This window comes from Cnephaeus nilssonii, assembly GCF_951640355.1.
Source record: "Cnephaeus nilssonii genome assembly, chromosome: 3".
NCBI lineage: Eukaryota > Metazoa > Chordata > Mammalia > Chiroptera > Vespertilionidae > Cnephaeus > Cnephaeus nilssonii.
The window spans coordinates 16,035,897-16,063,033 of record NC_137074.1 but is presented as its reverse complement, the minus strand read 5'-3'; the positions used below and the strand labels follow the sequence as shown (position 1 = coordinate 16,063,033).

At 36.6% G+C, this 27,137-nt stretch overlaps 1 protein-coding gene across 3 annotated transcripts in view; it reads right to left on the bottom strand.

Moving 5' to 3' along the window:
- Nucleotides 1–16,952, bottom strand: part of TMPRSS15 (transmembrane serine protease 15) — a gene marked incomplete at both ends in the record, with an annotated part of 111,096 nt that extends 94,144 nt beyond the window's left edge. For 2 of the 3 annotated variants that reach the window (XM_079767362.1, XM_079767363.1), the window contains 5 exons: nucleotides 1,359–1,403; nucleotides 4,019–4,170; nucleotides 12,133–12,200; nucleotides 12,653–12,783; nucleotides 16,808–16,952. In XM_079767362.1, coding sequence (XP_079623488.1) covers nucleotides 1,359–1,403; nucleotides 4,019–4,170; nucleotides 12,133–12,200; nucleotides 12,653–12,783; nucleotides 16,808–16,952 — 541 coding nt within the window. The remainder of the gene's footprint in view (nucleotides 1–1,358; nucleotides 1,404–4,018; nucleotides 4,171–12,132; nucleotides 12,201–12,652; nucleotides 12,784–16,807) is intronic. The other variant, XM_079767364.1, reaches the window with a different exon arrangement.
- Nucleotides 16,953–27,137: the final 10,185 nt, after the last annotated feature.

Here is a 27,137-nt window from a genome sequence, read left to right as displayed (position 1 = left end):
TGTACAGGATCATTTTGAGAACTAAATGAAGTAATGCTTGTAAAATATAGTACCTGGCCCAAGTAGATATTTTAAAAAAAGGGGCTTTCAAATATTACAAAAATGGTCATGAGTATAGAGAATACCAACATTATTGGTGTCTTTATGGTTCTATAACAAGTTTCGACTTAAAAATCATTTATATAAAATTTGATATTTGGGATTCCTTTTGAAACATTTAGAAAAATTGTATTAGTTACAATTTATGAGAAAAAGATTTTCAGAGAGGTAAAGAGTTGGCAGAGCCAGGATTAATATTCATGTCTATGACTTCAATTTAAGTGATTTTTCTATAAAATAATAATTTTACATTTTAAGATAACTCAGTTAATTCTAAAATTATTGATAATTTTCCAAAGCAAACTCTTTTGATAGTGGTGTGATCTTGATAAAACCAAGTTCTACTTTTAAAGAGCAGTAGTGACCAATTGTAGTTAGAAAGATGGGGTGAAGAACATGTTGGAAGAGAGCAAAGTTAACATTCAAACTTACAGTGTCCTTTCCAAGCTGTGCAATTCATTTTGAAACCTTCTTTCCCTCATTCCTAGTGACCGCATAAATGTTATGCTTTCATCTCTAAGACTGTATGATCTGAGCTTTATTTTGGGGTCACACACACACTTTTCACTTTAAAAATCACATATAGAAATTTTATATTTGGGATGACTTCTGAAATATTCAGAAAAATTATGTCATTCATGATTTATGAGAAACAGATTTTCAGAGAGGTAAAGAGACATGCTCAGTGACTCACACACTCACTCACACCCATACATGTATACCAATATATATAGAGTTTAAAATATGGAATTGGAAATGCATATCCTTGGCAGATATAACTAGGCGATAGGAAATCTGCCATATTATGAACTACATTATTTCTTACCAAAGTCTGCTTCTTACATTTATACTAATAAAAGGGTAATATGCTAATTAGACAGGATAAACCAGACATCTTCCAGACAAAGCCACAGCGGCTGTGAGGGCCAAGGAGGGCAGGCAGCCATGGTGGCCGGCAGTGGCAGCAGCAGTGGGGTGATGGGGGCGGTGTCTTCCCCTGATCGACCTGGTCGCCTCCCACAGAGGGAGGCCAGACTGCTGTCAGTAGGACATCCACTGAGGGCTCCTAGACTGTGAGAGGGGGCAGGGCGGGCTGAGGGACTCCCTCCAGTGCACAAATTTTTGTGTACTGGGCCTCTAGTTTTAATATAAAGACTAAGAGTCTCAGAAACAGCTACTAAAAAAACAGAAGAATCCTTCTGTAATGTCATGGAGTTTGATGGTCACCAAGTTCATTTTTAAAATGTCATAGTACTGACCTGAAGGTGTTGCAGGGCTCACCGTAGGGAAACTCTCCGAAGATGCTATAATAAAGCAAAGTGGATTTGAAGCTTGGACTTACAAAACATTGAGTGCAGTTGGAATATTCATTCAATTAAGGTTCCTGTTTTATCTTATCTCATGTTAAATGTCGCTATTATTATTTGATTGTGATACATTTGATAAATTTCCAGAATCTGTATATTTTCTCTGTAAAATTTGCTTATGTAAAAAGTTTGCTTTATTTTAATCATTTAATAAAATATCTGTTTATTTATCATAGTTATATAGAATAACTTATATTTAAGGTAGCTAGTATGATATTACACACCAGATCTTGTCAGACATAGAACCAAAGGTGTTGCTCTGAAACTTATGGAAGGCACCAAAATAATCTTGTACATAATATCTTCTGGGAACTAAGTCCTGACTGAATATACAGTGCTTTTCACTTAAAAAAATAGCTATTTCTTCACCCTTTAACATATTTAATAGTTTTAAAAATATATGTATTTTTTTCCTTAACAAAACTATGACAACTACATAAGACCTGAAGGAAACCAAAGCATGTCTTATGAAAACCCCTCATTTGATGAATTTGTTTTTGTTCCAAACTGTATTTATGGTAAGTGTGTAAAGGGGTATGTTCTTTTCTACTAACTATGCTGTTTATTACAGTATTTCTTTATTTCTGCATTGTCTTATTTTCATAAGAGCTATAACAGTTTTATAAATGATACATGGTAGCTTATTAATGAAGAAGATAACAAGGTTTAGACCATGTTTTCACAAAGAATATATTTTAATTTCTATTATGTGTAGTTACACAGTATACTATGTAAAGATCCACGGTATTTGTGAAAATCTTAACCAATTTTAAAATGTAATAAATTGGAAAATTCATATGATCAAGTGAGTATTGAACTTAAATACCTACAATTAAGCTTATGAAATGTTGTAATATAATTCAACAAACTAAATGTAATTTCAAGAGTATATTCTTGAGTTGATGTTGTGATATAGTTGATTGTATTCATGGTACTTATTCTAAGTTAGCTTAAAGGATATGGTTTTTATTGACTAAATAAATACCTTTTAAAACCACAAACTTTCCTCTCTCAAATAGCCCAACTGCAAGGAGTCATGAAAGTAAGTTTTAAGCACACCTGTCAATTCCTTTGCCACAGTAGACCTACAGAAACTGATGCACATTCAAATAAAGATAGCAAGAAATTAACTTTCTAGAAGAAAATAGACTATTGAAAAAAAATCAGTCCACATTGTTCAAAGATCAAACCATTATGAACAAACTCTAATATAATGGTTAAGAGCACAGACACAAGGGTTCAATCTCCTGGGTCAGAAACCTTGATACAATTCTAAAGAGCTGTGTGCTTTAAGGCAGTTTACCAACATCTGCGTTGGTCATCTCTGCAAAATGGGCGTAGTGAAGACATCATGTAATAGGATCGAGATGAGGAATAAATGTGCTGATAGGTAATGCATCTGTGCCAGCTAATAATAGTGGCGGTTTTCAGTGCATCTGAAGCAGACAAATACCTAAAACAGTCGCTGCTCAGGCAGCAGTGCCCCGGGGTACCAAACCATCAGTAGAGGAGGCACTAACATTGGCTGTCTTCTCCCTGAACAGTACCACAGGATAAAGCTGGAAACTTAATAAAAGAGGAAACTGTGGTTGATGTTGTAAAGGAGAGCAAGGTCCATAATTTCATACCTACTATTACAAAATTGAAATAAAACAAACTTTAAAAATTCTGCATGTTTTTATATATTTGATTCAGAGGCAAAATTATATTGACTGATCTCATTCCGTTGTGAAACTTTTTCAACTGACATTAGGCTATTTGGAGTTTGCCTTTATTCCACTTGATGTGGATATTTGTATGTTGATTAGTTTTCTAACATCCCCAAACTTCTGAATTCCAAAAACATACTTGGCCCCAAGGTTTACACATGAGGGATTGTGGACCTGGATGGGCCGGGGCATTATTACTGTTCTCAGCCAAAATAAGCACACAGTGTAATTAATGCTTGTTGAATTGAATGGGGATATCTAGAATGAAAAATTTAGAATAAGCATTGATAGATATATAGTCTGTTATTATTTTTGAACCTCTAATCTTCTTCACCTTTGACTTATTAGTACCTTATATTATTTGTTATTTTGAAAATAGAATCTTATTATATAAATAAGTAACAAGGATGAATGAAACTCATTGACTCCTCATGTTCCTTTCCCCCTTTAGGTTCTCAATTAGAGACTGCACTTGCCACCTGACTTTGTAATCTAATGTCTATGACTCAGAAACCAATGAGTATCACTTTCTGAGGAAGGGTTTCTGGGAAATCAGGGTGTGCCAGACTAATGCCAAGAATATGATGAGACCCATAAACATTTATGCATGCCAATATTTATAGGACCTTTTTTGATATTTTATATTTTATAAACTTTCCCTCACTGATATGTTTCTTCAAATATGGTTTTTCCATATTTCACATTTCTCAGATAAATGTGTTACTTCAAGCAATAAGACATGTTCCTGAAGTCAAGGGTGATCCCATTGCTTCCTGGTATAGCGCTAGGATTTTAATTTCATAGCTTAATGATTCAAAGAAATCAAATAATGTTCACAGATACCTGTGATATCAATGCTGTTCAAGTCAATATGGAAAATGACCAGTTGGCTGGATTTATTTGCTTTGATGCCTTGAATGAGTTCTTCTTTTACAGTTTTATCTGAAACCCACTGGTCAAAGAAAAGGTCAAATTTGACTATAATGCTGCCATTTCTGCAAAGCAAAAAATGACACAAGAGGAAAAAGTCAGCATTTTGGGGGTGATTTGTGCTCAACTCATGTAATATGTTTTTGAAATTCTTTACATTTATCACCTTGTTAATCCTCATTATAACTGTACAAGGTAGGCAATATCAAATATTATTTTCATTTTACAGATGGAAGAAAAATGAATTAAAAGTCGACATATTTTACCAACAACACAGACAGATATAGAATGGGAATCTGAGTTTTCCGAGTTCCACATTAGCACACAAATTTTCAGGGCCGGCTGTTTCCCAGGGTCCCCTGTTTTAAATTAAGCCAAATCAAGTAGTTTTGTGAGATTTATTCCTTTTTTGTGTGAGATTTATTCTTATTTTACATTTTGAATGAATGGAGAGTCTGGATTTGTGATTTCTCACAGATAATTTCTTAGTAGAGAAAAGTCTAAGGTAGTTTCACTGATTTCAGAGAAAATTTTCATGTATGGTTTATGAAGACCTGATAGCAAGCTTATAGCAACGAACCTGTATCTATACTTTACTCTATTCTAACAGAAGATATCCAAATATGCTCTATTTTTAAGGGAGAGAAAGACATTAAGCATACCTGGATTATCAGAGATTTGCAGGTATTCTTTCTTACTGTCAAGGGTCAGGATTACCTGGCCTACACCATCTCAGACCATAACATTAGAGTTCAATTATACAGCCCAATTCACCTTCCTTTTTATTTTATCCCCTGTTCTGCAGCATGCACTTAAAAAGTTTTATTCACTGGTTATTTACAGTTTAAAGAAACAACAGCAACAACAACAAAAGAATACATTTTTGGCCCAGGAGGGATAGTTGAGAGACTTTTCTTCTCCTGCCTACCTTTCTGTTGCTTTCATGCTCTGTTTTCAGGATACTACCACTTGGGAGACAAACTTTAGCTGCTTTTCATTCTGTAGCCCTTGGTAAAATGGGGGCACTCAGGGTATACTTGGAACCTTAAAAGCTAGACCAGGGAGAGCCAAATTTTGCAAGTTATGTTTACTAGTTTCAAATTTAGGCAGCCTCACTCATATCCTTACTATATCAAGTTAATGATCTTCTTGAAGGAGTTCGTCAACTCCAGAAGAGTTCTTTATGCATCTGTCCATATATCTATCTTGGTAGAACTTAGAATAAGTGTTGTTTTCTCCCTCCATGATTATACACAGAATCAAAATGTTCCTGCAAAATCAGGGTAGACCAGCATCTGCACTTGGTAGCATATTCCTTCTTAATGTCTGTGCTGCTATTTAGGTTCACAGTTTAGCAGAAGTGATTCCTTTCTATGTAGGTGGTTTTTCATTTTTGAAGTAAACAGGATACTCTGATACAATAAATTACACATTTCACCTCTATTGAATAATTTAAAAATCTTACAATGTTTAACTTTCCAATTATTTGCTTAAGTCATAGTAACCAAATATTGCAAGCTACAAGGCTCCTTAGTACCTATTTAGTTGAGGGTTCCTCAAACTTACCCATATGCGAAATATATTTATATTTTACTAGAGGCCCGGCGCATGAAATTCGTGCACTGGTGGGGAGGCTCAGCCTGGCCTGCGACCTCTTGCAGTCCAGGACCCCTTGCTCCTTTCCACCCACCTTCTCACTGCTTCTTAATGCTCGGCTCACTGCTCCTTAGCAATGCTGCGGAGGCAGGAGAGGCTCCAGCCACCACCGCTGCGTTCTCCAGCCATGAGCCCAGCTTCTGGCTGAGTGGCACTTCCCCCTGTGGGAGTGCACAGACTACCAGGGGCAGCTCATGCGTTGAGTGTCTGCCCCCTGGTGGTCAGTGAGCATTATTGTGACTGGTAGTTCTGGTCATTCTGCTTTAATGGTTGATAGGCTTTTTTTATATATAGATAACCTCCATACTTTCAAGAGAGAGAGTCTTCCCTCTTCTCTCTTCCTTCCTGTCTCCAGCCCTTTCCCTCCTTGCCTTCTCCTTCTTCTTTTGTCTCTTTGACATCCTCACCCCTCAAATAGTTAAATGGACAGGATTAAATATGATTAAAATAAAATGAGAGTGAACAAATCCATTAATTTCTCTGCCTTCAATTCCATGTCTCCTTCTCCTTGGTTGCACAGTAGTTTTATTTTGACCGAATCTGAGTTTTCTCTTTATGTAATTTCCACATGTTTAATTTGACTGAACACTTGCTTTTATTTTTTTAAGGCAATAAGAGAGGGAAGATATTTTTGGTAGAGAAAGTACAAATATGGAATTTTCCTTCACTGACTTGAAAGTAACTGGATTAGTTCATCCTCAGGCATAAAACACCTTTGTATGAAAGATGTGTTTTCTTACTTGTGAATTATACATTGCACTTAATAATTTATGCTTTGCAAGGACAGGAGTTACAGATCCTATGTCCACTTATAGTTGTATTCTATAACATTTGCTTTCTTATTCAATGGAAATGTTGAGATAAGAGAGGTATATAGGAGAAATAGGAAAACCATAATAAACATTTGTGTTTCACCCAATAAGAATGCTAAAGCTGTTATTTTAGTAGTTTAGTAATGATCTCTATAGCACAGCTCTGAGATTGATTTTATTTATTATGGTAAATGAGAATTTTTCCTTTAGGAAAATAACAAAGAAACAATAGCCGTCTTCACTTCAAAGTACTTGTTCCAGTAAAATATCTGAGGGTTTTTTTTTTTTGTAAAAGCAGATAAATCCTATCATTGTACAGAGAGCTTGTGTGCAATAAATCAACATGTTTCTTATCTCTTATTTTCCTTAATGACATTGATAACCTCTGGGGTTGCTGACTAAACAGAAGTCTTTTCTTTGCTAACTTTGTGACTCATCTGTGCTCAAAGGGCAGAGTAAGCGGCGTATTGCCACTGAGGGTAAACAGCGCTTCATTAAAAGAACCCACTGCTAAATGCTCTCTGAGTCAAAGCACTTCCCATACAGCAGAATAACAGAAAGTGTTCCCACAGGGGAGCCAACCATTTGCTTGACCTGCGGAGTGGCCACACACGCGCGCGCGCGCACACACACACACACACACACACACACTCACAGAAACACACACAAGCATGTGGTGTGAGTGTAATTAGAATCAGTAACAACAAAGAAAATAGGTATTTTAAAGGATTTTTAGATGCATTTCCACAATGAGTGTGGGTATTGCTAGGTCAGACCTCACTTATTGGTTTCTTGATTTTATCAATAGGAATTTAAAATTAAAATAATTTATAAAGCTAATTAGGAATCAGCCACTTTTCCTGTGAGTGAAATATGCCATTTTGCATGTGAGTTATTCCAAGTAAACTTAAATGTTTGCATGTTTGCTTGTTACTTTATTCCCTGCTTCTGACTTTCCCTATCTTTCTCAGGCTCCCAAAGTACTGACCTGCAATTTACAGTATCTTACAGACATTTGCATAAAATGTCTTTGCATCTTTTAAAAACTCACTTCTGATTTAAAAGTCATTCAGATACAACTAAGAGAGGTATTTTTACACGGATGAAGTATATTATTTGAGAACCATTATAAAATGTGCATCAAGGTTTAGGGACTATATTGGTCTCCTAGGTAACTATAAAGAAGGAGAAAAAAAATTCCTCAGCTGAAATAATGTAGTTTCAAATATAGTGACTTTAGCATCCAGAGAAATAAACATTACTTATTAAATATTGAAGAAAAGGCTGGGGTTTTAATAACCCACCAGGCCTAATATATATAAATGTCTATACTCAGCAAATGTTCTCAATCTAGTAAAAATAAAGTTACCCGGCACATTATAATATGTGAAATGAAAAGTCCCATTCAGAAAACTATCCCAATGAGCTCTGCGATGGATATCATGCTTTGTAAAGATTTCACTGTGCAGAACCCAGGGAAGGAGAGGCCAGGGCCTGAGATACCTCTCCTCAAGGAGCATTCACACTGGAGAAATAAGTCTGAGTTGATGGTTTAATGCAGATCTCCACACTCAATCCTCTACAAAACTGGAAAAGAGGTATTAGTTCCACTCACTTCAAAGTAGGCAAATAGCTTAAAGTTTTTTTAAAAAAATCTTGCATGCATGCTTTTACCCTCACAGAATAAATATTGAATAAATATTAAGAAAAAAATAGCACTTTGAGGAAGACAAGTTAACCTTTCCTGAGAGCCCAGGTGTCTCCGCCCAGCCGTGACAGGGGGCCAATAAAAGAGGCTGCTATCAGCAATAATAAACCCTGGCAAACAGGAGCAGAAGCCTCGGCATTGCAGATATAGTAGGTGGGGATAGGGCTGGCTGCCTACTGCACTGAGTTGTCATGGATATACAATGAGAACTAGTTTAGAATTTATTTTTTTTTAATTAAAACTAGAGGCCCAGTGCATGATTTAATCATGCACCTGGTGCACCAGCGGGCTGGCTGTCCGCCGGTGCCCCAGGCCTTCCGAAAGCCTCCGGCGCTGCGGAGGCTTTCGAAAGGCCTTGCGCCGGAGCAGACAGCCGGCCAGGTCCCCCGCTTTGGCCTTTGATCGCGGGGGACCTGGCCGGCTGTCCGCCGGTGCCCCAGGCCTTCCGAAAGCCTCCGGCGCAGCCATGGCACAGACGCTGAGCTTGCGGCGCCAGTGGCGCCGCGAGCTCAGCGTCCTGCTGGCCCAATCAGCTACCCCGGCCACCCTGAGTCCCGCCCCCTGCGCCTCCTGCTGGCCCAATCGTGGGCGTAGCGGAGTGGTGGTAATTTACATATTACCATTTTATTATGTAGGATTATTTTCTAACAGAAAGTTAAAGCCAAAGTAAGAGTATACTGATTTTTATATCTATCAAACACGGGTCAAAGGAAAACATGTAACACCTAACATAGTACTCAATATATCAAAATCAGGTGTTAAATAAATGGCTCATTCATTTGCTAGGACTTTATAGAACCCATACTCTGAGCCAGACATTAACTAGATTCTGAAAATACAGATGTCAAGGACACATTCTATGCCCTGAGGGAGCTCATAGTCTAGTAAGATGACAGGCAAACTGACAATTACATTACAGTATGAGGATTGTTACTTTATTTGTAGGTATGAGGTGCTAACCAGGACTACATTGGCAGATGGGCATCCCCTGAGGAGGCAACATGGACTGGTTCTTAATGGCATGTAAGGACGAATCCTAAGGATAATGCAATCTATCTATCTATCTATCTATCTATCTATCTATCTATTTATCTATCTATCATCTATCTATCTATCATCTATCTATCATCTCTATATATAAAGAGCCAGGGGCCATCGCATCCGAAGCAACCGAATGGACAACCAAACAGGCTGAGTGGTGCGACCAGACCAGCAGAGGGGTTAGTGAGGGCCGACCAAACAACTGAATAGCAGGCTGCGTGGGGCAACCAGGCTGGCAGGGGGGCCAGTGAGGGGCGACCAGGCCGGCAGGGGGCAACCAGGCTGGCAGAGGAGGGCAGTTGGGGGTGACCAGGCCACCAGGAGGGGCAGTAAGGGGCTATCAGGCTGGCAGGCGGGGCAGTTAGGGACAACCAAGCTGGCAGAGGGGGGCTGTTGAGGGCGACCAGGCCAGCAGGGGTGGCAGTAAGGGGTGATCATGCTGGCGGGGGGCAGTTGGGGGTGACCAGGTTGGCAGGGAGGGCACTTGGGGGCGACCAGGCCAGAAGAGGGGGCAGTTAGGGGTGATCAGGTTGGCAGGGGGGCCAGTTAGGAGTGATATGGCAGGCAGGTAGGTGAGCAGTTAAGAGTCTGCATTCCTGGATTGTGAGAGGGATGTCTGACTGCCGGTTTAGGCGTATCCCTGGGATCAGGCCTAAACCAGCAGTCAGACATCCCCCGAGGGGTCCTGGATTGGGGCTGGGCTGAGGGGACACTCTCCCATGCATGGATTTCGTGCACCAGGCCTCTAGTAGATAATAAGGAAGAAATGAGGTCCAGGCAGTGAAGAAGTAGGCAGGATGCTTTTGAGGGTGTACAGGTAGGTCTGGTGTTGAAACCCCTTGCGGGGGTGGAGGGGAAGCAGAAATAGAAGGCGAGAGTGAGTTTTTGAGGCAAAACCTGAGAGAGTACCTAATTTTAGTATAACAACTCTGGAAATAGTCTTCAGGTATTTGAAAGACTGAGATATGAAAATAGAAATATCTCTCTCCTATAAAATATTAATAACTACCACTAGGATCAGTGGGTGAGAGCTAAGAAAATAAAGACTTCATTGAGAATATGAAATAATTTTCTAGCAACTGAAGTTATAAAGAAAAAATAAAACAGTAGTAATAATGATGTTCACAGTGACCTTGTAAATGGATTCCTAATTTTTTCAGATACCTTCACATGAGGAACTATTTTAAAGAGGACGAATCTCTTTTTTTTGTTGGATGAGGGTGAACTTCCTTCTGAGGCTGTGGGTATTCCTGGCCAAAGCAGGCAAGCAAATACTAGACTATGTCCCTTTAAGATCTTTCTTTCTCCTGCATGCCTACAACACACATTGTACAGGGGTGGGCAAAAGGAGGGTTATGGTTATATTGTGACATTCTTTTGAGTTAATAAAACTATTGTAATAATCATAACCTGCGTGTCTCTTTCCATACAAACCACTAAAACCCACTTTTGCCCACCTCTGTATATACACTGAGTGGCCAGATTATTATGATCTCTGAACGCATAATAATGTGGCCACTCAGTGTGTATCCTATATAATAAAAGGCTAATTTGCAAATTGTCCCCTCGACCAGGAGTTCCACCAGCAGGCAGGCCAGCCAACCGCCCATGTCCCCTCCCCCTGGTGAGGCTGGCCAGACCCCACCCATGCATGAATTCATGCACCAGGCCTCTAATACACACACACACACACGAGTGGCCAGATTATTATGCATTTAGAGATCATAATAATCTGGCCACTGAGTGTATAGCTACCTAGTAACATTAGTTAGCACTTTATAATGATGCACATGTATTAAATGATACATGAATAAAAGTAAAATGAATGGCTATTTACGTTTTATAGGCAGTGACTTTGAGTTGTCACGAAAACGTACAATGAGGCCACTGCTCTCTGGTCTGGAAGTCTTCCATTGGTATTTCATTTCAAGTTGTAGGCTTGGAGGTTTCTCATTGCCCATCTTCCCTGACTGTGATAATTACTTTCAATTGCAGGGCACCAGCAGCCCTAAAGCTAACACGTATTTACCGCCAGGTGAAAGAAAACGTGAGATGGACATTTGTAACTAAGGTGTCCTGCCGTCGGCCCGGCTTACTTAAGTGTTTAAAGGGCAAAAGTCAGGTTCCCTGAGGCTTAGCTTGGCTTTCGTTGCTTGCTTTCCTCCATTTCATTTCTGTAGAAAAGAGAAGTTTCCTCTATTTTCTTTTTAAATGAAACTCCCTCTCTTTGAATTTTCCCTATTAACTTGGTTTTATAGATTCTAACTGGCATCACAATTTCCTGCTGGCTCATATTCTTATTCCTCAGGCCTTTTGGTAGATTGCAGTGAAGAAAACTCCTGATACAAGCATCCACAGAAGAATTATGTCATGGTCCTATTCATCTAAGATTCATTCATTTATTGAGCACTTAACTATATTCTAGGCACAGTCTTATGTTCTCTGGATACAACTAAACAGGTCCCTTGTGACTTAAAGTGTAAATGAAGTGAAATAAGCAAGCTTCCTCCATACGTTCATAGCAAATCAGATACTGTATTTGTATCTGCACACCTTCACCTCAGCACCCTCCATGTGTCTCTGCAGATTTCACCCTCAGGAGAGAGAAACATGTTAACGTAAGATCAATTATTCAGTAATTATTATTATTTGCTACTAATATGAAAGGTTATCAATCCTCATAACAATGTTGACAGTTCCCTTTTCTCCTAAAAGTAGTGACATTATTTTACAAATATGAGCAAATAGATCATTATTTTGTGATGCTGTGCTTCCTTTTCTACCAACAGAAAAATTTGAGCTGTACTCACTCAAATTGTGAAACTCTTGAGTTTTTATATTCATTTTTCAGATTACTTGATTGAAAGATCTCATCTATCTAAAAAGAGAAAGGGTTTAAAAAATATATTAAATTTAAGATTTGAACTTTTGTTTAAAAATTTAAATAGTAATTGTTAAGTTCTGCGTAGAACTGGATTAGGGGTAATTTCCTTCTCTTCAGTGATGAGGCTCATACATTTAAGCATCCTGGGCATATTAAATTTATTTACTAATTTTTTTCAAAGCAAGAAAGAAAGCGAGGTTGGCCGGACCCCACCCATGCACGAATTCATGCACCAGGCCTCTAATACACACACACACACACACACACACACACACACACACACACACACACGTGCGCGCACACACACACACACACACACACACACACACACACACACACTGAGTGGCCAGATTATTATGCATTTAGAGATCATGTGTCTTTTGGCAAGTAGTTAGTGAAACTATGTTACGAAATTTTAAACCAGCTGAAGAGAGACAGTCTCCTACCATTTGTTGAAAGTCAAAAGCAAGAACTTTGAAATCCGCTGAGAGTTTGTCTTGCAAATTAGGATTATATGTAGCTCCTGATGTTATTTTCAGAGTCCCTCTGGCTTCATAACTGTTTCCAAATACTGCATCTAAATAAATTAATAAGAAATAAAATACTTAAAATGTGAAGTATAAGAGAATATGCACATCCTGGTTAAGACATAAAGTACTTGCTTGATGTGTTTGTGCTGTAGTTTTTCTGGTTTACTTTGCAGCCTTCATATTTCACAATCAGCTCCTTTTTTCCCTCCTATCTGGTTATTTTAAAAGATTAAATATTAAACTTCTCTGCCCTATTTATTTTTTTACGTTCTTTGAAGTCTAACCTATACTCCACGCTTTCAAGCTTTTTTTTTTTTTTTTTTTTTTTTTTTTTTTTTTTTTTTTTTTTGCTATTGAGATTCTTGTTGGAAAATACAGGGATGATCAACTTCCACCAATTATGATACTGATTCAGGGAAACATGGTGAGAACTGGACCATTAAAAGTTTTGTAGTTGCTTTCAGTTATTTCTTGAACACCTAGCATCCAGGGTCTCTGCTGGTTTTCTGCTTGTGGACTGCTGTGCATATTTCTGTGTGAGCTACTTTGAAACATAACTTTGAAGCTACTTCTTTCATTCTAATAATTACAAAATTGGCATGTGTGACCTTTTGCCATTAGATGGTGAATGTTGTTATTAGGGAAGTTATTGAGAAAGCTGCAGAAAATATATTATCTCAATATTTAAAAGTGTAAGGAATTAAAGCTAATAAATTGAATATAAACATGGGTACTAAAATGTGCCATTAAGGCCTGAATAATTGGCTAGTAGACACATGTAACGATGCTCAAGGTCATTAATCATCAGAGAGATGCAAACAAAAACTCCAATGAGGTACCATCTCACACCTGTCAGAATGGCTATCATCAATAAATCAACAAACAGCAAGTGTTGGCGAGGACGTGGAGAAAAGGGAACCCTCATACACTGTTGGTGGGAATGCAGACTGGTGCAGCCACTGTGGAAAACAATATGGAGATTCCTCAAAAAATTAAAAATGAAGCTACCTTTTTTACCTAGTGATTCCACTTCTGGGAATATAACCTAAGAATCCCAAAACACCAATCAGAAAGAATATAATCATCCCTATGTTTATAGCAACCTTGTTTATAATAACCAAGATCTGGAAACAGCCCAAGTGCCCATCAACAGATGAGTGGATAAAAAAGCTGTAATACATTTACACGGCGGAATACTATGTGGATGCAAAAAAGAAGGAATGCTTAACCTTTGTGACAGCATGGATCGACCTAGATAGTATTATGCTAAGTAAAATAAGCCAGGCAGAAGAAGACAAATACCATATGATCTCACTAATATGTGGAATCTAATGAAAAAAAAACCAAAACAACTGATGAAGAAAATGGAACCAGAAACATGGATACACGGAACACACTGGCTGGTGCCTGAGAGGAGGGGCGTGGGGATGACTGGATAAAGAAGGTGAAGGGATTAGCTAAAGAACTTCTATGCAGATCCCATGGACATGGGCAATAGTGTGGGGAAGGCCAAGGGAGGGGGAGGTGTGGGAAGGTGGATGTGGGCAAAGGGGGGGGGGGCAAAAGGTGGACACCTACAATAATGTCAACATTAAAATTTTTAATTAAAAGTGTCCTGCATAATGCCTTTATCAGAATACTCCCTTTGCTATAGATTCATATTTAAAATGAATCCGTTCAATTAAAACTTGCACAACAATGAAATCATTATACATGTAATAACAATGATACGAATTCTCACATTGATCTGTTATGACAAGATGTTATTTCTTCTTTTCCCTGATGAGAAAACTGGAGCTTAGATTCACTAAGAAAAATTCCCAAACTAATAGAGGTCATAAGTGGCAGGTATGGAATTTGGGCACAGAATTGGCTGACTCTAGAAGCCAGAATCTATTATATATTAACAACAAATTTCCCAGTTCAGTAGAAACACTAGAAATAATATTTCAAACAATAAATGCACATTGAGTTTAAATAGTTATAATTGCATAATTGATGTAACACATTATTTATACTATTTTGTCTTTTTAATACTCAAAATTACATTGGGATTTTCACGCTTAAATGTGAAAGACAAGGAAAAACTGAGACAAGAAAAGGCTAGAAAATAAGTCATGAATCAGACTGAGGAAGCATGATCATTAAATCTTATGTAGGAGTCCGCACTGGATCCTCAACAGATAAAGGACATTAATGAAAAAAAAAAACCTATGGAATTTAAATGAAATGTGCAGTTCAGTTAATAACTGTACTAAGTTCATTTCTTAGCCATAACAATTGTGCTATGAATATACAAGATATTGACATTAGGGGAAGCTGGGCAATGGTTATATAAACTCAACCATTTTACAATCTTTTTGTAACTCTAAAATGATCTCCAATAAAAAGCAAAACAATGTGTATTAAAAGTAGTATGTCTTATGTCTTCTTGTGCTTTACTATAGATTTAACTCGAATCCTTTTTTGTAAGTTGTTCACTATTAGGCCATGCTCACATTTATAAATGTTTATTTTCTATTTTACTTGTAAGATAACTTACTTTTGTTTATTTTTTGAGATCTAAGAGTCCAGTGGACTTCCAAATGATTATATATCCTTGAAGTTATTCACAGTGTTTAAATAAGACCAAAGTAGCTGCTTTTCTATAAGTGTAAGAGAAGGTCTATAATTTATTTAATTGTTCATATAATCATATAAATATCCACAAGACCTCTTTCACTTTAAAATATATCCCTCATATATAACTATAGTATTTAAATAAACTAGTAATTATTTTGTAAAACTACAAATTATATTTATAAAATTCTTACTTAAACTTATCTACTAGAGAAAAACAGCTACTCAAAGACTGAGAATTTTCTTAGTAAAACCAAAATCACTCACTTGAAAAGGTTTTACCTTTGTGAGTTTTCAAAAAAAAATTAATCTAATCATATATACAGAAATTCATAACTTAAAAACTGTAAAAATTTTCTCCGAAAAAATGAATCCAATACTCAGGTTGTTGCTGTGCTGTCACTATTTTAAAATTTACTGTATAAATGAGTAAATAGTACATAAGCGCATAAGTCCTAGATTTGGATTGTCTAGTTTGGAATCTTCCACTACCTGGTAATGATGCAAATTTAATCAAGTTACCTAAATTCTCTGTCTCTGATTCATCATCTATAAAGTGAAGGTAACTTATAGATTTGTTGTAATGACAGAATACATTTGGAGATCCTTAAAAAGTTGTTGGTGCATATAATTTCACTCTAAATCAGTAGTTCTCAACCTTTCTAATGCCAGCACCCTTTAATACAGTTCCTCATGTTGTGGTGACCCCCAACCATAAAATTATTTTCGTTGCTACTTCATAACTGTAATTTTGCTACTGTTATGAATCGTAATGTAAATATCTGTGTTTTCCAATGGTCTTAGGCTCTACAGCAGCGGTTCTCAACCTGTGGGTCACTTGCTAGCAGTTCGCCTGCTAGCCTGCTAGGGTTGCCTGCTAGCATTAGAAAGGTTGAGAACCACTGCTCTAAATAATAGTTACCTCTTCTTTTTTTTTTTCCTGTTTATCACAGTTTGCTACTCAGGCAGCTTCAGATCTTTATAATTCTACATTTACATCCACATTCCCTTATATTGTTGCAATGAAAATTGTTAGCCTAAAAAGAGGATGAATATATCATTCTCCAGAAATAAATAGTACTTTTCTTTAACTATTTATTTATCAATTTGTATAGTCAACAACACTTTAATTGTTTGTGATTTAAGTCCTATCAGAATTAACCCACAGGCTATAAAACCTACTTTGTTATATGTTGAAACTGAGAAACATACTTAACATTTTTTTATTTAAAAAATTTAGTTTCATGTTTGAATTCTGAAGTAAGTTTTTAATTATAGACCAAATAATTTTTCTAATATTCTATGAAGTGAACTACAGCAAAGCATCTGAATACCAAATAAATATCTTGTCATGAAAGACAGCAATGAATACAAGGTCCTGACAGGATAACGAGATTGAAGTGGGCACATTCCGCTGAGAGTGCCTTCGGTAGCCAGCTCCCTCGGACTCACCTTTTTCTGATTCCTTGATTGCCAGCCAGGACACTGCAATTAACCCAGCACAGAGAACCAGCAAAATGGCAAAGAGAGCTACAAACGTGACTTCATAGGTGTTGAGAGGATGATGCCTGGAAGGAGCGCTTCTTTTTGACACCATTTTTGGCTTTTGAAGAAATGCTCATCTAAACACTGTGAGAGAATATATAAACCTGCACCCACTGAAGAGGAAAATCTAAGTTTTCAAAAAAGATTGGGAAAGCAACAGCGAAAGACTACACTAGTCTCACTAGTCAGTGTAAATGCCTTTGTGCGTGCCCAAAGGGCAATATTATGTCTCTATACATTAAGCAGATTTAAAAGGGAAGTTAATCTTTAAGAAGATATAAATGAGCAAAGAGATACCTAGAGTTGTAAATATTAATCATCTACACAGGACATTTGTTGAGATGAATGGCAGTAAATGCGTGTTGTAAACAAAAGTGGCACTTCATCATTTTGAAAACCATTAGGAAAAATATAATATTCATGCTGGACAAATTAGTCACTAGGCGTATGATATTTGTAGAGAGTTCCTAACAGATCAACATTCCATGCTCTGACTCATTGTTAAGGCATTTCTCCTGTTCAATGTCGGTGTAGACATTCTAAAAATAACTTTTATGCACAGGTATATAGAAAGCCTAACATATATATTAATATTTACATTTGTGTGTGTATTTCTTATTGAAACAATCACAAATTTTGAATTCTCCATTATATCACGCAAGTGAAGTTATGCAATGTAAAGCAGTATTGATTTAATGTAAAGGAAAGTCCACTTAAGGCATCAAATGGCAACACTTTATGGCTTCGTGCAGTTATCCACCATGAGTGTCACTGTTGCCAGAAGAATCAAGCATTTGCTTCTATTTTAAGGAAGTGTCCTGGGTCGGGGAGGTATTGCTCACTTGCCCTGGACCTTATCTCGGTAAACACGCCAATTAGAACAAGAGAACAGGTTATGATAACTGCACTCGTAACTATAGACCTAGACTTCCTGGGAATATCAAGACTGTTTTCTGACGAGTTACAACCAGGTTATCATTGGAACTTCCACACCTTGACTAACAATGAGTCTAGAATTAAAAAAAACAAATACAGGGTGGGGCAAAAGTAGGTTTACAGTTGTTCATATGGAAAATAATAAATAATAATAAACTTTACTTTTGCTCCCCCCCCCACTCCCCTTCCTGTAAATAAAATCAAACCTATGTTGAAGTAATCCCATTAGCCTTTTGCTCTGGTAAGCAAAAGTGGCCGCGGGTAATGAAGTCCCAGATCACAGGTGCTTAATACACTAAAATTGTGCCATATTACAATGGGCTAAAATGAGCAATAGCTACCTTTCTTGCTTCTTTACCATTGAAAGAAGAGACTGGAGCATTGCAGTCTAAAATCCCCACTCATAAAAAGCAGAATATAAATTTTAAAAATGTATCTCATAGGAGATATATATATATATATATATATATATATATATATATATATATACACACATATATTTATTTAACCAGGTTAATGTTAATTATATTATTACTTTAAAATATACAGGAATGAGAGATACCATTAGTGGAGAGGGGAGAGGCTCATTTTACTTCTATATGATGACAGACCATCTATAATTGGAAACTGGACAGTGACCCTTGAATCTGGGAAGCCGAAAAGATGGAAATGCAATTACTATTTTCTTCTTTATAGATGATGCAGTTGCAATTACTGTTCGGGAAATCAAGAAAAACTTTAGTATATTTCTTTTGAATATTTATAAGGGAAGGAGAAGATAGCAAAAATGAGTTTACATGTTCCGCTCTAAGCACAGGGTAATAATATATTAAATATAAGATTGAAAACCAAAAAATTATATAGTTAGGCTCAGAAATAAAATCAGCATAAATCCTCCTCAAATTATTTATTTTTTGAGTGTACTTCATACATTCAAATAAATGAGTGGAAGAATAAATTCCTTTTTAAAAAATGCAACAATTATGAAAGACCTACCAAAAGCAAACAAACTGGTTAATGTGAAAAAGGACAAATCATATGTCTTAAAAATTTTAAAAGTTATTAAAATGAAACAGAACTTGCCCTGTCAGAGAACAAAACCCATTACAGAGTTATAATAAAGAGTATGTGCCGAAACCGGTTTGGCTCAATGGATAGAGCGTCGGTCTGCGGACTGAAAGGTCCCAGGTTCGATTCCGGTCAAGGGCACATACCTTGGTTGCGGGCACATCCCCAGTAGGAGGTGTGCAGGAGGCAGCTGGTCGATGATTCTCTCTCATCGATGTTTCTAGCTCTCTATCCTTCTCCCTTCCTCTCTGTAAAAAATCAATAAAATATATTTAAAAAAAAAAGTTAAAAAAAAAAAAGAGTATGTGATTGTGGCCCAGGAATAGAAAAATACCTGTGGAATAGATTAAAGGGCCCACAGACAACATGATTGACGTATGGAAACTTCATGTATCATGACAGTGTTACTTATAATGGGTGAAGAAAGGATGACTATGAAATAAATAATTCTGGTTGCTTGGTTATCTCTCTCATGATAGATAAAATTATATCCTTATCTCACATGGTAAAGACAAATTTCAGGTGGGTTAAGTTACATAAAAAGTACAGAAAAATTTAAAGAAAATGTAGGAAGGTATCTTTCTAATAATGGGATACTGAAGGAGTTTTTTTTTTTAATTAAAAGAAAAAAGGACAAATCAGGAAGGAGAATATTAAGAATTCCTACTAATTCCTACACATAAAAGACAAACTTTAGGCAATTAATAAAAACATAAAACAAACAACCTCCCCCAAGGAAACAAAATGAACTCTCAAATGTCTCTAGGTACTCAACTTTAGTAAATGTTTAAATTTGGTAGTAATTATAGAATTCAAATGAAATATTGCCTTTAAACATATTTGTAAAATACCAAAAAAATCTATATTGCTTATTAATATTTTTGGAAATTCTACAAGTGATTTTTGGAATATTTTTGGAAATTCTACAAGTGATTTTTCTCTCTGAAATTGTGTCCGAAGGCCCAAAAGCATTATTAAGTCAATTCACACTGAGCTTACTCCTGTGCTTCATGGTTTGAAGATGACAGACCCTTACGAAATACACATTTGCTTATCTCTAAGGCTGGTATATTTCTTTTCTTTGACTTCCTATATAATTTTATATACTATTCTAATATCTAATAGGTAAACCTCTTTAAATTTTAGTTGTTGCTAGAAGACGGTAATCTTCCTTTGTACAAAGTCTGAAGATTGAGAAATATCTTATTGGGTTAAAAAAAGGTAGGGTAGGCCTTTAAACATTATTAACTATCTTTGTTAGTGAGGACCTTTAAGTATTATCATCTGAGATTTGTTTACTGGATATTGTATATTACTGTTTTGTCACTGAGGAAAATTTGGCTGGATATAAAAATTTGGTGCCATATTGTCTTTCCCTAAGAATCTAGTAGATATTCTTCTGCTGTTCTCTGGCATTGAGTACTGAATTAGTTCTCTTTATAAGTGTTCCATTCGTCTTTTGATTTCATGTGTATCATTATCAACCAGTTTATTTTTTGAGGAGGTTATTTTTAGAAAGGCTGATAGAGTTCATTCATAAGTGAGAAATATTTCTCTTTCATTTACACTTGAATGATACTCTTATGGGGATTATATGCATGGGCAAATGACATTTTTTTTGAATTCTGTAGATATTTTAAAAATACTGTTGTTTTTGACACAGAACATTATTGTGGAAATGTCTAAAGCTAACTAACCCTATATCTTATTTTGTATGTGACATGTTTTATGTCTGCCTGAATACCTAGATAATTCTTTTCTTTATATTTGAGCATCAATAGAGAATAAATTGGCATTGATTATTCTGAACTGAGTTTTCTTGAAATGTGGTGCACCTTTTATATTTTTCACTTTATCTAAAAATTATTTCCTTATTAAAGTTTTGAATTTTATTGTTCAACTAGAGGCCTGATGCATGAAATTCATGCAAGAGTAGGCCTTCTTTCCTCCGGCTGCCGGCACTGGCTTCCCTCTGGCATTTGGGACCCAGGCTTCCCTCTTCCCTGGCTTTGTCTGGAAGGACATCCAGTCTAATTAGCATATTATGCTTTTATTATTATAGATTTACTAGATATCTTACTGGGGTTGAGGTCCAATCTTCCTTAGGTTGGATTCTCTTAGTAATTTCTCTATATCTATACTTTTCATCTAATTGTCACAATGTCTGTAACTACCTCATACATTTTAATTATATGTGATGTTCAACTCTGCTTTTTTTCTCTGCTGCTTCTAATATATTGATTATTTGTATAATGATGCTGATTCGGATTGCAACTGATTCTCTTAATGATAATAATTTTGTTTTAATCTAATTCTACTTTATTATCTTATTATTGAATTCTTATTGTCCTGAACTCATTTTCTTATTGACATATTTTATAACAAATAGTAAGGTAGAAAATTTTCCTTTGGTTAAATTTTCTTCTAGAATCAAATTTTTTGGCAGCATTTTATACAGTATTAGAGGCCCAGTGCAAGAATTCATGCATGGGTGGGGTCCAGCCAGCCTGCCCCAATCGTGGCCAATTGGGCCAGGTTTGGCTGGGGGGAGGAGCTGCAGGCTGTTGGCGGGCTGGCCCCGCCCCCTGATCGAACTCCCAGTCGAACTCCTGTTGAGGGGACAATTTGCATATTAGCCTTTTATTATATAGGATTATTTTTATTCTTTCTTCCCTTTCTTCATTGCTTCTGTCCTTTTGAGGTATATTTACATGGCTTCCATGCTATTTCTTTTCTCTGGTTCATGCTTCACTTAGAGAAACTGATTAGCTTTCCTGTGGTTTTCCCATAGAGCTGGTAAATTCTCCTTGCATTCGTATAAGCTACAGTTTGAGGAATGCATACTAATGCTTTTATAAAAAAATATTTTTATTGATTTTAGAGAGGAAGGGAGAGGGATAGAGAGAGATAGAAACATGAATGATGAGAGTGAATCATTGATCAGCTGCCTCCTGCATGCCCCCCACTGGGGATCGAGCCTGCAACCCAGGCATGTGTCCTTGGCCGGAACTGAACCTGGGACCCTTCAGTCCATAGGCCGACACTCTATCTACTGAGCCAAACTGGCCAGGGCAGCTTTTTTTATTTTTTATTCTCTGTAATCTGAGGTGGTGGGGGAAGGTGGTGAGGGAGGAGGACAAACTCATGTGAGGCTATACCCAACCTTTGTATGATGGTTCATATTCCTTTCTCTCGCCTGCAATTTTGTTAAACACCTTTTCCTTGCACTAATTTTCTGTTCGTGAATGTGTGTGGGATGCCACTATGCTGCACACTCTTCCCTACCATTTGATGAGTAACATTGAGACAATCACAAGTCCCTTTGGTTTCCTCTCATTCCTACTGAGATCCCCTAGCAGGCACTAGCCATTAAGGGTTGCTAGACCTGATATTTGCTCAGGCTGCCTACTCACCAATTGGACCTACTTTTCTACAAATTGCAAGGTACTAATGAAAATTAGAACCTTTTGGAGTTCTTCTCAACACACTGAGGGGGAAGAAAGAGTTTGTAGGTGAATGACAGAAAAAGAGCCATAACGGGTCTCTTAATATCCTTGTATTGGACAAAGTTTGTGCCATGAACTTTGTTTTTATTGTTGTTCTGTTTTGTTTTGCTTGTGCTTTTATTTTTCCAGCTGGTGAATTTTTGACCACCTTATAACTAATTTATAAGTCACTTAATTAAATGATTCTAGAGAATGATGCTTTAAACTTCAGCTTCAATTTAGACTTTTCCCCCAAATCCATCCAATATAATTTATGACCTAAAGACCACATCAATTTTATTCAACTAAAACTCTACCTGAAAATTAACTTACATGTCATATTAAAGCTTCCTGGCTCTGAACATGTCTGCGTAAACAATATAAATTAGTTAATTTATGTAAAAATATTTTCAGCTGTTTCAAAAGTTCAGAGATAGCTGCAGTGAAACCAATGAATCACTGAGGTAGCAATTAATAAAAGTTTATTGTGCATACACCAGGAAGACAGTTTGCAAACTGGGAGCACTCAAACCAAAACCTGGAGAAGGCTCAGGGGTATGTCTTTATAAAGCAGTACGTATAGTAAGAAAGCAGTGACTGTTTACTCTTCACAGTGATTGGTTATCCTATTACACTTTTCAGTGCTTACCTCATATTGACCTTGGGAAACAGTTTAAGTTTTGCTGATACTTCCAGAAGCATAAGCAAGAAATTACCCAGGTCAAGTTAGTCTTGCAAAATAAGCTAAATTAAGTTTTGTTTATGACTACTGATTAGTCTGTGCAGGGAATTTTCAAGGTTGATATGCGTTTGTCTTTTTTATTTTAACAGCTGAATACTATTTTGCAGAAGGATGCATAAAAACAAAATAAACAGATTAAGAATCCTTTGGATTAATAGTAATCTCTTGCATTGTCTAAGGAGAGTTGGATTCCTCTACTACTTTCAGGTTCATAATAAAGAAAGCCGTATGTAATGCCTCCTAGTGGAATATTCTGTTTGAAATTAATTGCAAAACTGCACTCCTTGAATTGCTAGAAAATGTATTTGCCATGCAGAGAGGGTAGTAAGCTATTATGGAAAAAGCACTAGATGAGTAGACCGTAGAGCCTCCTTTACATATGGACATTGTCCCTTCCTTGACAACCATGGACATTTCACTCAAACTCTTTTTGAGTTTCAGTTTTCTCAGCTGGAGAATAAAGTTATTGATCTTCAAATCGCTTTCATTTCTAAAATGTTCTGACTTTATGATTTCCATGGTCCCTTCCAAAGGCAAGTATATGATTTATGTCTCTTCACATTAAAAAGCCTTTCTTCGCCAGATTTCTTTCAGATATTCACCTAAACAATCACCCATGTGAGACAATGTCTTTCAAGACATTTTCTTAAGATCTTTTCCTTCATGTCTGTGACTGACCTTTCATTCTCATTGAGGCTTCCCTTTATCCTTCCTTTGTCTGAGACAGTAAAGCCATATTTACTCTTCCAGGGCTAATGCAAATGCTGCTTCCTAGCTCCTCTTCCTTTGTTCCCACCCCACAGGTGGCTTCTTACCTGGCCACATGAAAGTCACTCTCACCAAACCTATCTCTCTAATCTACTTTTGTCTGTAAAGTGGATTATGAAACTTCTGGATAAAAGGCATATTATACCAGAACATGCTGAACTGCATAACACTTAACTGTTTCGGAGAGAAATCTCTATTCATGGCGGTATTCACAAATAGACCTGCATTTCAGGAAAGAAAAATGGACGAGGCTAGGAGAGATTGGTTTTTCCTAGTGGGGGGTTACCACCCTTTTTATAGCATCTTAGTTGGTTAGTAGGGAGCTTTGAAAAAATATCAGCATGTTCCTCCCTATCAGTTGTTAGTTTAGGTCATTTTCAAAGAAACCCCCCGTGTATACAGGATTCTAACCAATTCACAGCCCCACGATTTTATATTGTTGTGTCAGCCACAACTATAGCGCAGGCAGGACTTATCTTCTCACCATGTTACTTTTTAACTTTAATCATACTAGTGCCTGGGGGTCAAAATATTTTTTTTTTTTTGTATTGAATGAGAGGCTGTCTACTTGTCAAATTTTCCCAGTGCTCCTTTGTCTAATTGCCCTGCTATCATCGCCAAAGTATTGTCTCAAGTGTGGCTTTTTCCATAGGACAAGTTTTCCACATCAGCATGCCTAATTTTCACTGTCTTATCATAAAGAGAGTTCCAGAAAGCTCATGCTTTTTTTTTTTCTTCCCTAACTGAAAGAATAAAGATAAGATCCAATTAAAAGATCACAGAGTTAGGAAACTGAAATTTCCTGGGCTGGTCTGGGCCTCAAAATTCCCCAGTTAAGACTTGCTCTTGGTTTTGATGACTATGTCTCTTTAGACACCACCTGAATAAATCTACCGTATATTATTTTTTCTAGGTAAATGCATGGCTTCTTTATACCACTCTTGTCTGCTTCTTCTTTATTACTAAGAGTGTCAGCTCCTACATGAAAGTGGTCTGGTATGTAGTGTGCTTTTGGTTAAATAATGTTGTACTGTAGCCAGAATTGTGGGTTTAATGACTGCTTCAAGTAATGCTGCTGTGACTGCTAAAAGTGGGGAATAAAGATTCACAATGAAGTAACAGTAACCAGAAATGTAACTTTATTGTTAAGTCATTGTTTAAGGACCATACAATCAATGAGAGAGGCACGCGCTTGGTGAAAAGCCAGTTAGACAGACATAAGGAATTAAACAGGATAATAACATGTTACAAGGAATTCCTTACATTAGATCCTTGGGGAAAGTGTGTAAAAACAAGCAAACTTTTATGTGAACGTAATTGTGCTGATCCTTCTCTCTTCGTCCTCATGGTGATGGGACGCCCTGAGTGTTACCCGTGGGCACCAGCGACAGCCATGGTTGTCAGGCTTCTCTTCAGTTTGGTGCCCATATGACTGGGATCAGGGACGACGGGGTGTGGAGAAAAAGGTCTGTGCAGCCTCTGGACCATCTCTGTGAGGACGCTTGCTGGAATGTCCTGCTTTTCTTCTGAAGGCTGTGAAATGAGGAAAAGCGACTGAGCAGGTATTTGCTGTGAATGGCAGAGCCAAGCCACATGCCCTGGCTTTTTCATATCTGCACTATTACGCGAGATTAAAACCAACATCCATTTTATTTAATCAGCTTACTACTCCTCTACCTTGCTTTTACAATAGTCTCCCCTTATCCATAGTTTCTTTTGCCCCTGGTCACCATTGCCCAAAAACATTAAATGAAAAATTCCAGAAATAAACAATTCATAAGTTTTCTACTGCGTGCTGATCTGAATAGTGTGATGATATCTCGTGGCTTTCTGCTTTGTCCTTCCCAGGACATGAATCACCCTTTGTCTAGAATATCCGTGCTGTAGGCCCACCAACTAGACACTTACTAGCCGTCTCAGTTATCAGATCAACTGTTATCCTATAGCAGTACTTGTGTTAAAGCCACCTTTATTTTGCTTAATAATGGCCTTAAAGCTATTAACATAACTTTTATTATAGTAGATTATCATAATTGTTTTATTTTATTATTATTTGTTTTGTTAATATCTTACTGTGTCTAATTCTTTAATTAAATTTTATCATAGATCTGTATATATAGGAGAAAACATACTACATATAGTTCCTGTACAATCTATGATTTTAGACTTCCACTGGAGGATCTTGAGACATATTCCTTATGGATAAAAGTAGGGGGTGGATATTGTATTGAAAAACACTAACTATGAGTTGTGATAAAGAAAATTTAAATCTAATTAATGGTGTGCTTTAAAACACTTTAAAAAGAATTTCTTTAGAAAGTGCTACTTGTTTATTCGAGAGTAACAATTCTTTAATGACAATATTTTAATGACATTTTTTTCTTTTCCGTAATTATTCCAGTGGAAGAATGTATTAGTTCTAAATTTAAGTGACTTCCACAAGAATAGTAATTAAGAGATCCATGTAAGTTTTTTCTTTGTTTCTTTAAAAATTTTTCCTAATTTTTATTATTTAAATAAAACAATTTAAAAGTCTTTATATCCCATTTTAATCTTTAGTTTTCTGCAATATTCTAGATTAAAATTAAAATCATTTTACATATCCTTTGGACAGTGGAACTAGGTGGCCGTATTACTAACATAAGGCATTTGCTTGGAGAGCCCAATGTGGCATATCCTAGTTTGCAGTGGTCTCTTAAAGACATTGTCTCACTGTGACTTATCTCTATCATTAATAACATGGAGATAATATTGTTTAATTTGTGAAGTGCTGATATTGAGCTAAAATGTGAAATCCTTTGATGTATTTAGAGACTATTTGCAGCATATTCTAAAGCATTTTAAAAATTAGTCTTCCTGTTGTTCGTTTTTTTTGCTTTAAAATATCCACGTGGCTTTGATTTCTTTCTCCCTTGTTATTGAGCATGATAATCTCATTCATTCAAGAATATACACATGTCATGTCCTATTAAAACCTTGGAAGTACTTATCTCTGATTTTTATTTTGTTTAAATGAGGTTATAAGACATTAGTGCTGAAGACAAAGCCTATCTACTCATACTAGATTGATTTGAAATAAGACATGCTAATCAGCTCTATACAGATAATGATTGATTATAAGATTAATGCTTATGTGTTGTAGCTATCTTAACAGAGTCAATATAGAACAGACTGAGATGGAAGAAAAGTCATATTGATTGTAACATTTCCACCAGGTTTTACATAAAACTCCTCAAAA